The sequence below is a fragment of the Mastomys coucha genome, unplaced genomic scaffold (assembly GCF_008632895.1).
Source record: "Mastomys coucha isolate ucsf_1 unplaced genomic scaffold, UCSF_Mcou_1 pScaffold7, whole genome shotgun sequence".
NCBI classification, from domain to species: Eukaryota; Metazoa; Chordata; class Mammalia; order Rodentia; family Muridae; genus Mastomys; species Mastomys coucha.
The window spans coordinates 67,603,417-67,614,805 of record NW_022196913.1 but is presented as its reverse complement, the minus strand read 5'-3'; the positions used below and the strand labels follow the sequence as shown (position 1 = coordinate 67,614,805).

Genomic DNA, 11,389 nt, shown 5'->3' with positions numbered 1-11,389 from the left:
ACTCCGTAGACCAGGCTTAAGGCATGTGCCACCATGCCCTGCTTATCATGCATTTTCTATTACTCTGTTTTAGGCTTCAATTGTGAAGGCCAAAATATTGAAGAACAGTATCATATTTCTAGAAGACATGGAAGGTAATTTACATGTGCAAACTCCTCTTACAAATATGCTTTTGATGGAATTTTAATATGTCCTGGAAGTTTTAAGAAAAAGCAGCAGTGTAAATAAGCAGAGCTTTAAGTGTATTGATGATTATTATTTTCTAACAAAACCATGTACCTGAATGTGCAGTGTCTGAATTAATTTTGCAAGGCATTCCTTTGAGAAAGAGGACATGGAAACAATGCCTTAGCTCATATCACCATTTGAAACATAGCTCTATTACAACAACTCTGTAAAACTGGGAATCCATTAAATCTTATATTGTAAAAGGTGTACATGTTGAATAGGTGGTAGAACTTTCTCCAAAAGCTTCTAATCAACACTCTCTACTACAGCTAGTGTTACTCATACACTAATAGTGCCATTGCTACGTTTAGTGTATTGCACAACTTATCTAGTTATATAGATATAGTTATATAGATGTTGTGGGGTAATCTTAATCCTTATATCTCACATGTCTATTAGGAAAAAAAGTCACACTCTGTGAATGCAATGTCCAAGCATTTTATTTGTTAGTCTTTCTTACATAGATATATCATATATAATAGTGGATCCAAACCGTGTATACAAAGGGTGTATTGAGGGAAACAGTGTACTCTTCTCCATGCCATAATGATGAGAAGATATGTAGTGGTTTGCAGTTAGAGTAGAAGATATGTAGTGGTTTGCAGTTAGAGTAGAATTTTTGAATGTGATACAAGTTTAGAGTTAATTGCTTTTCCGACTTCATTGGCAATACATGAGCAACCTCATTCTGTAGAAAATTCACTGGAGTACTAGGAATGTGGACATGCTCCTATTTCTCCTGGATCACTTTGCAAATTACAAATGTAGTGGGAGACGAATTATAGAAAAATTTTGAGTGTATCCATTGTTCTTATAGAAAAAGGATGGATAAACTGAGCCATATAATAAATGCTCTTACTATTATGGGTATCTTTGAAGATGAAAAACAACCCATAATAAAGGGGAACAACATGAATGTACACAGAGTGAAAAAGTGTTAAGATCTGATTCCTCTTTGCATTTAGACAAATTGTAAAATTAATTCACACAGATGAAAATATTCATCAGTGTAATGAATATGGTAAAACTTTCACATGTACTGATTATCTTCACAGGCATGAAAGAAGTCAGAGTGCAGATAAAACCTTTGAGTATACTCAATGTGGTAAAGCCTTTGCTTTACATGCTCATAGTCGTGCACAAAGGGATGAAAAGACTTATACAGAAAAGAAACCCTATGAAGTGATTCAGAGTGTTGAAGCCTTTGCACCTTACACTAATCTCCAAATACATAAAAGAACACAAACTGGACAGAAATCCTATGAATGTAATCAGTGTGGTAAAACCTTTGGAAAGAACAATCATCTTAAAATGCATGAAAGATTACATACTGGAGAGAAATGCTATGATGGTAAAAGACAGAGTAAAGCCTTTACAAATTGCAGTCATCTTAAAAAGCATGAAAGAATTCATACTGGAGAGAAACCCTACAAATTTAATCAACGTGATAAAGTCTTTACAAATCACGATCAACTTAAAAGGCATGGAAGAATTCATACTGGAGAGAAACTGTACAAATGTAATCAATGTGGTAAAGCCTTTTCACACTACCCTCATCTCAAAGTACATAACAGAACACATACTGGAGAGAAACCCTACAAATGTAATCTATGTGACAAAGCCTTTTCACAGTACAGTATTCTACAAAAGCATAAAAGAATTCATAGTGGAGAGAAACCATACAAATGTAATCAATGTGATAAAGTCTTTACAAATCACGATCAACTTAAAAGGCATGGAAGAATTCATACTGGAGAGAAACCGTATAAATGTAATCAATGTGAGAAAGCTTTTTCCCAATATTATAATCTCCAAAATCATAAAAGAACACATACGGGAGAGAAACCCTATAAATGTAATCAATGTGATAAAGCTTTTTCACACTACCCTCATCTCAAAGTACATAACAGAACACATACTGGAGAGAAACCCTACAAATGTAATCTATGTGACAAAGCCTTTTCACAGTACAGTATTCTACAAAAGCATAAAAGAATTCATAGTGGAGAGAAACCCTACAAATGTAATCAATGTGATAAAGCCTTTTCACGGCACTATGATCTCCAAATACATAAAAGAACACATACAGGAGAGAAACCCTACAAATGTAATCAATGTGGTAAAGCCTTTACACATCGTAGTATTCTACAAAAGCATAAAAGAACTCATAGCGGAGAGAAGCCCTACAAATGTAATCAATGTGATAAAGCCTATACCCAAAACAGTAGTCTTCAAATACATAAAAGAACACATACTGGAGAGAAACCCTACAAATGTAATCAATGTGATAAAGCCTTTTCCCAACATAATAATCTCCAAAGTCATAAAAGAACACATACAGGAGAGAAACCCTACAAATGTAATCAATGTGATAAAGCCTTTTCACGATATCCTCATCTCAAAGTGCATAACAGAACACATACTGGAGAGAAACCCTACAAATGTAATCAATGTGATAAAGCCTATTGCCAAAACAGTAGTCTTCAAATACATAAAAGAACACATACCGGAGAGAAGCCCTACAAATGTAATCAATGTGAGAAAGCCTTTTCACGATACAATGATCTCCAAATACATAAAACCACACATACTGGAGAGAAACCCTATGAATGTGATCAATGTTGGAAAGCCTTTGTATGTCACAGTCGTCTTCAAAAGCATAAAATAATTCATACTGTAGAGAAGGCCTATGAAAGTAGTTGATATAGTAAAGTCTACAAATTTTCATAGGTTTTTTTTTGGGGGGGGGGTTGAGACAGGGTTTCTCTGGAGCTCTGGCTATCCTGGAACTCACTCTGTAGACCAGGCTGGCCTCGATCTGAAGACAGGTACAGTGTACTTACATATAATGATAAATAAATATTTAAAAAAAAATCATCAAGCCAGGCAGTGGTGGCACATGCCTTTAATCCCAGCACTTGGGAGGCAGAGGCAGGTGAATTTCTGAGTTTGAGGCCAGCCTGGTTTACAAAGTGAATTCCAGGACATCCAGGATAATACAGAGAAACTCTGCCTGGAAAAAAAAAAGTATAATCAATATGATAAAGCCTATTGCCAACACAGTACTATAAAAATTCAAAAAAGAACACCGACTGGAGAGAAATTCTACAAATGTAATCAATGTGATAAAGCCTATTCCAAACAGAGTAACCTTCAATATCATAATAGAACACATATTGGAGAGAAACCCTACGAATGCAATCAATTTGAGACAGCCTTTTTGCAGCACCATTATCTCTGAATGCATAAAACAACACATACTGGAGAGAAACCCTATGAATGGTGGAAAGCTGTTACATGTCCCAGTCATCTCAAAAGCATAAAAGAATTCATATTGTAGAGAAACCTTATCAATGTGTCTTAGATTATATAGAGAAGTCTATGAATTTCCAGAGTCTTCATCATCATGAATGTATGTGTACTGGCGAGATATCTTCTAAATATAATCCATGTGGTAAAGCTGATGCTCAGCCCAGGTATCTCCAAATGCAGAAAGGAGTACATAGTGGAGAGAGGGGGACACCTTATGAATGCACTCAGTGTGGGAAACCTTTGCATACCACAGTCATCTTCAAGTACATAAAAGGCACATAGTGGAGAGAAACCCTGCAAATGTAATAAATATAATGCAGCTTTTTCACAAAACTCAGAATACATAAAAGAACACACAGGTGAAAGAAACCCTAGAAAAGTATTCAATGCAGTAAATGGGATACATATTAGAGAGAAACTCTTTGTGATCAATGTTGTAAAACCATTACATGTTATAGTTACCTCCTAGTGCAAAAAAGAACACATGCTTGTGAGAAACCTTATAAAAATAAGCAATGTGGTAAAGGTTGCATATATCAGTCATTTTCAAAATCATGAGAAAAATCCACACTGCATGGAAGCCCTAAATATGTAGTCACTGTGGTAAAAGTTTGCACTTCATGGTATCTTTATGCAAGTGTAAAAACTTGGAAGGGTTTTTGTTGTTTCTATCAATATTATGTCAACCTTTGATCAGTGGAGGTTTCATGGGATACATGGGGGTTATTTCAATGTTCTTGTATTTTTTAAGTCTTGCTTCATGGCTGAGTATACAGTTAATTTTGAAGAAGGCTCCATGAGGTGCTTAGAAAACAATAGTTTCAGGTTGGAGAGATGGCTCAGTAAGTAAGAGCACTGACTGCTCTTCCAAAGGTCCTGAGTTCAAATCCCAGCAACTACATGGTGGCTCACAACCACCTGTAATGAGATCTGACGCCCTCTTTTGGTGTGTCTGAAGACAGCTAGAGTGTACTTACATATAATCTATAAATAAATCTTTTAAAAAAACTGTAATTTCTTTGATAGATTGATATGTTCTGTTTATGTCAGATCCTTATGATTCATAAACTCTGTTAGTTTCATTATTTCTCTGTTTAGTTTCTCTGTCAATGACCTGTCATTTGGTGAGTCGGTGGAGTTGAAGTCCCCTACTATCAATTGTGGGTTTGATGTGTGATATAAACTTTAGTAATGTATTGTTTACAAATATTTGTGTCCTTACATTTGGTGTATAAATATTCAGAATTTGAATATCATCTAGGTAGGTTTTTCTTTCGATGATCAGTAATTGTCCATCCCTGTCTCTTTTGACCACATTTGGTTGAAAGTCTACTTTGTTAGATATTAAAATGGCTACTCCAGCTTGTTTCATGGGTCCATTTGCTTGAAAAGCTTTCTTCAGTCCTTTCCTCTGAGCTAGTGTCTATCTTTAGTGCAGGGGTATATGTTATTGCTGGGGTGTGTGTCCTTTAAGTAGCAGAATGATGGATCCTGTTTAGTTAACCACTCTGTTAGCCTGTTTCTTTCTATTAGGGAATTAATACCATCAACGTTGAGAGATATTAATGGCCAATTATTGCTAGTCATTGTTATTTTGATGATGGTATTTGTATGGTGTGTGTGTGTGTGTTTGTGTGTCTTTTGGAGTTTCTGGTGTGGAATTACGTATTTCTTATGTTTTTTAGGGTGTAGGTACCCTACTTGTGTTGGAGGTTCCCTTCTAGTATTCTTGTAGGTCTGGATTAGTGGAAATATATTGTTTAAGTTTAATTTTGTAGTGGAATTTCTTGGTTTCTCTATATATGGTGGTTGAAAGTTTTGCTAGGTAAAGCAATCTGGGCTGGGATTTCTGATCAATTAGATACTGTAAGACATCTACCTATGCCCTTATGCCTTTTAAAGTCTGTTGAGAAGTATGGTATAATTATAATAGGTATACATTTATATGGTACTTGGCCTTTATCATTTGCAGCTTTTAATATTCTTAGTACTGTACATTTAGTGCTTTGATTATTAAGTAGTAGGAAGATTTTGAGTCTAATTTATTTGGTGTTCTGTAAGCTTTTTGTACATTTATAGCATTTCTTTAAATTAGGAAACTTTCTTCTATGCCTTTGTTGACAATATTTTCTGGGCCTTTGAGTTGGGAGCTCTCTCTCTCTCTCTCTCTCTCTCTCTCTCTCTCTCTCTCTCTCCCTCCAGTTCACATGCACTGACATATTTCCTCCAGCTAAAAGACACCACTAACTGAGAAAGGTTAATGTCTCTGACTTCAAGCCTGTTACATGAGCGAATTCATAATGAAGAAAAACTCTGTGGGTAAGCCTTCACATGCCACAGCACCTAGGTTATAGGAATGAATGCTCGTAAAAGAAGAATATTTACAAGGGAAATTTTATTTGTTCAACAACTTCTTTTAACTTTTGTTTTGAGATGTCTGTGTGTCTTTGTGAGAGGATGTGCATACTGAATTCCAAGAAGATTAAACCATTGGATTTTCTTTTAGCAGGAATTATTGGATTTTGTCAAAAACCTGAATTTGTTCTCCAAAACTTTTCTTTACTGCTTAACTATGTCTATTGCACTGTATTTATTTTCAAGTCTTTTGTATCATCTTAATGTCAATAAATAGGATAAAAATGTATACAAAAGAAAAACCTTATCCATGTAAATGACTTGGTAAACTGTAGACATCAGAGTTTCTTCAATTTCAAAAAAAGCATCCTGTTTCATCTCTTCTTTTCAAAGCCCTGAAGGAAGTAAATTATTTACCATGTTCACTCAAGTATCTTTGGAGAGATCTCCAATTGTGGTTGTTGATTATATTTTGAAACATTTCATTTAATATATATATATATACATATATATGTATATATATGTATATATATATGGTTTTTTCAAAACAGGGTTTCTCTATGTAGCCCTGGCTGTCCTGGAACTTACTCTGTAGACCAGGCTGGGCTTGAACTCAGAAATCCACCTTCCTCTGCCTCTCAAGTGCTGGGATTAAAGGTATGTACCACCACTGGCCGGATAAATCTTTATTTATATTATTTATATGAGTACATCATAGCTGTCTTCAGACATACCAGAAGAGGGTGTCAGATCCTATTACAGATGGTTGTGAGCCACCATATGGTTGCTGGGAATTGAACTCAGGACCTTTGGAAGAGCAGTCAGTGCTCTTAACTGCTGAGCCATCTCTCCAACATTGCTCTATTTGTAACGGCTCCATCACAGAAGTTTCTTTGGCTGTTCCTGTATTCCTTCCGTGGCTACTCTTCATCTTGGAATATGCTCTTACCTGGTGATAGGTAGTTTTCTGGTGCAATGTATACAATGAGATTCCCATCATCATCTCAGTGCTCCACTGTTTAAGTAAATATCAGGCTGTGCTTGATCCTTCTTTTCAATTAAGGATGCCTGAGAAAGGGTTGTGAGCTGTTTTGCCTGGTTTTGTTTTACACATCTTATCAAATTCCTTTGACTTGTTGCTTGTTATGTGGCCTGGCTTGGAGGTGTGCTATTAGACAGGGCTACATTTTAATTCTTCATTCTCATGTGACAACCTTGTAAGGGTAAGTCCAAGAGTAGAAGATGTACCCCCAATGTGCTCTGACTTGTCAACAATTTTCAATAATATTAATGCTAAAATGCTTAATACAAGGGACTATGATAAACACTGAATACCTCACGTGTGTATCCAAAGCATCTTTTTCAACTGTCTCGCACAGATGTAATAAAGTAGGATAATCAAGAATCTACTGTGTATCTCACAATGCAGCTTGCTGTGCTATGGATATGTGTGTATTATTTGATGAGCCATGCTTCTTCATGCCTGCATTAAGTATCCTTTTTTCCACTTCATCTTCAAGTACAACTTTCAGTGGAAATTAGGTATAGGTGCTAGATTATGTAAGAAAAACGAGATCTCATTTTTTGTGATGTGTGTGTGATGTGATGATGGATTTTTAGGCCACCACAGATACTTGGAGAATGAAAGACAGCTTTGTAGGGTCTACATTTGGCCAACATGACTGTGATCAAGGTAAGATTGTTAGTTTTGTGTACCAAAAATGTTTTACACTAAGCATTCTTGCTGATTTCAAATAAGATTAGGTAAAAGATTCCATCAGTAAAATATTTTCTTCTTTTCAAAATACAAATGTATTGTCGTCAAAGGATAATAAATCTTATTTGCCAATGGAAATTATATACTGCTGCTTCTTTTTTTGAAGTTTATCCTTGGAGTAAACACTGCTGCATAGCACTTTTCTTAGAACCACAAATGAATGACAGAGAATTGTCTCCATGAATAAAGTCAGTTGCTGTTAAGCCTGGAAACCTGAGTTTAATCTCTGAGAAACCCATATTACTTGTACAGACTTTTCTCTTATTTTTACAGTTAGGCTCTGGCATATGCATGGTCACACACCAGCACTTACATAAGTAAGTTTTAAATCCGAAAGAGACACTTGGAGCCTAATGACTCCTTGGATTTTATCTCTAGACCTCAGCTAGTGGATATAGAAAACAAATACCTGTAAGGTGTTCTCTCACTGTAAGCTACACACCATGGCACAGGTGTATATCCACAAACACCATACAAACATTTGTATTGTGAAATTAACAAAGCAAGGAAAATCACAAAATTATTGGGAACATATGAAATGATTCACAATTGCAATTATTATTATTATTATCCAATTTCATGTGAGCCCACAAGGACACCTGTCAGTTAGTGTAATTTTTGCTTTCAGGAAAGAGAGAAAAGGAACATGCAAGCATAAAGATTGACTGTCTAAATGGAATCGTATTCTCCCTGCCTTCTAGATTTAGTTAAGAGTCCTGAGTGGTGGTGACTCTGAATGACATCAAATTTGTTGTCTGAGGAATTTGAACCTCAAACAGAAGTCACTCTAAGGCTAGGTACATCAGGCATTTACAAAAGAGCTGTGGATTATGGATGAACTATTAAGGAGGAATATTTGAATGTCAAAGGAAGAGGAAGAAAAGCCCTGAGTGCAACACTTGGTGTATACCTGAGAACCAGCTGGCTGCTATTGTATTGTCTGTGTCCACTCAGCTGTGGTTGGACAGCCCCTCTAGGTCTTCCACTCTTTTTTCTTGCCAGCTTCCTGTAGCTGTCAGTGGAAGTACCCTGCAGGTCCCATTTGACAGTCTCTCATTGTTCCCTAAAGCTGCTCAGTCCCCACCATATCATCCCTGTAAGGTGCCTGTGTGGTAGGAATTGTATATTCTAAAGGAACATTCATATCTAAAGAGACATGCATATCCCTCCCTTTGGCTAATTACTAGTGAAACAGTGCATCCCATTCAATTAGAATTCCCTGGAATCACAGCTGGAAAAAGACCGATTCTTCCAGATGAGAACTTCTCTGCTGAATAAATGTTTAGTCATTATCTGAATACCTTACAGGAGAGAATGGAGCTGAAAATCAGATGGGAAAATAGTCATTAAAAATGAAATGGTTATATTACTAAGTTTTGCATATAAAAATGTGTTAGGTCCCCAAGGATGGATTAGTTGCCTTATATTGTCTTCAGTGTTCCAAATTAGTCACACTAAATAAATATATTTTCAATTTTTATTCATATTTTTGTTCTGTTTTAGTTTTTTTTTTAGTTTTTTTTAAGATTTATTTTTATTTTATGTGTATGAGTACACTGTAGTTGTACAGATGGCCATGAGCCATCATGTGTGTGGCTGCTGGGAATTGAACTCAGGACCTCTGCTGGCCTCCGCTAGCTCCGGCCCACTCTCCTGCTTGCCTTAGCCTTTCCTAGATAGCTCCTGGCACTCATATCTCGTTGGTGGGGAGCATAGAGGGAGACTAAGCTGCACACCTGCTACATATGTGTCAGGAACCTCTTTCAGGCCCATGTGTGCTCTTTGGTTTTTGGCTTAGCCACTGGGAGCTCCCAGAGGTCCAGGCTAATTGACTCTGCTGGTCTTCTTGTGGGGTTGCCACCTACTTCAGGGACTTCAATCTTTCTCCCCACTTGTCCAAAAGCTCTCCAACCTCTGTCCAATGTTTGACTTGGGGTAATGCATCTGTTTTAGTCAGCAGCTGGGGAGAGTTTCGCAGAGAACAGCTATCCTAGGCTCCTGTCTACAAGCATAACAGAGTATCATTAATAATGTTAGAAACTAGTACTTACCCATGCAATGTGTTTCAAGATGGACTGGTTATTGGTTAGCCATTCCTTCAGTCTCTGTTTCATCTTTGTTCCTGCAGTTTTTTTAGACAGAGAAAATTTTGCTTCGTGATACAGAACACATTGTTATGGACACATGAAAGCTATCCCACTAATTATTATTTAACTGAAAAAAAAAACAAAAAGAGTGAAAAGAAAACATGGTCCAGAATTGAACAATGAATCTGACTGTGACAAGGGATTGTGTGTTAGCATACAGGAAAAACTCTGATAGCTATAGGTTGAGATTTTCCACAAACAGCAAATAAAATCACATAAGACCTTGTTTTATTGTTATAGTTGATTGCTTGTTAGCATACAGGAAAAGCTCTGATAGCTATAGGTTGAGATTTTCAACAAACAGCAAATAAAAATCACATAAAACCTTGTTTTATTGTTACAGTTGATGTATTTCTCTTGAAACTATAGTTTAGATAAACATTTGATTCTTTTTTCTTGAACAATCAAGATTATCTGGGTTTTTAAAAAGATATTATTTGTTTTATGTATGAGTACACTATAGCTGTTTTCAGACACACCTGAAGGCATCATATCTCATTTGAGATGGTTATGAGCCACCATGTGTTTGCTGGGATTTGAACTTAGGATCTTTGGAAGAGCAGTCAGTGTTCTTACCTGCTGAGCCATCTCTCCAGTCCCTTGTAAACCATTCTTATATATCTATCCACTTTCAGCATACATAGAGAGATCCATGCTATCAGTACTGTTCTTCTGGAAAACCTTTACTAATGCAGATATGCTTATTAACCTTCTCACTTAGGAAGATGTGCAGGCTAACAATAGTGCTCCATAGTGACTGGCATCCATCTCCTGCTTTTCTCCCAGGGTTGTCTAGAGAGCCATATTGAAAGGGCAAAATAATCCCCATTTGCCTCCAATTAAGGAGCCCATTTGTTTCCATTTGAAGACCAGTCCTGATTTCAAAAAGGAATACACTGTAAATCCCAAAAGTAAGTCATAAGACACCAGGTCTAGGAACAAACCATAAAATCCAGAAAAAGATGGTAGAACCTCCTTCCAGAAACCAGACTGGGGATAACCACAGAAATGGGAAAATGTCTCAGAATGGGCCATCCTGGCAGGTAGCCCTACTTCATCATATGGTGAAAAGTTTATGACATAGGAATACAGATCACTGACAACCTGTGACTCCTTAGCACCCGCCAATAGAATTTGAGATTGTCCTGTCCTTCTGGAGAGTTCCAATTGTTTCCTATAAGGAGGTGTTTGTGCCTTTATCTGGGGTCGCCATTTCAAAGAATGCTGGTTGTTTCTGCAGAATACGTGCTTTTTGTTTTTGCATACTATTTGAATCTGGGGTTTTCTTTCAGCAACTTTTGGACCCTTACAGTATATAGCAGATGAATATTAGCTGCAGTAATCCTGACATCAGTGTAAGGTCACAGAAACAAATATCATATTTTGTGTCTTAAAATGTCTCTTTGTTAATAAGCATGGAACCATTCTGCCTATGGGTCATATAGTTTCCTCTGCTCCAGGGTGAATAGTGGTGGACTGTGCAAGTTATACATCTTTATTCTACAAAGAGGAGGAAGAGAGGCAGAGGAGGGGAAGAAGAAGAAGAAGAAGAAGAAGAAGAAGAAGAAGA

The 11,389-nt window shown here is 36.7% G+C and overlaps 1 protein-coding gene across 2 annotated transcripts in view; it reads left to right on the top strand.

Moving 5' to 3' along the window:
- The window catches only part of LOC116082309 (zinc finger protein 431-like), a 12,435-nt gene extending 9,404 nt beyond the window's left edge, over window positions 1–3,031 (top strand). For both annotated transcript variants that reach the window (XM_031359198.1, XM_031359199.1), the window contains exons 3-4: window positions 74–134; window positions 1,284–3,031. In XM_031359198.1, coding sequence (XP_031215058.1) covers window positions 74–134; window positions 1,284–2,931 — 1,709 coding nt within the window. In that variant the 3' untranslated portion in view covers window positions 2,932–3,031. The remainder of the gene's footprint in view (window positions 1–73; window positions 135–1,283) is intronic.
- The last annotated feature ends 8,358 nt before the right edge of the window (window positions 3,032–11,389 follow it).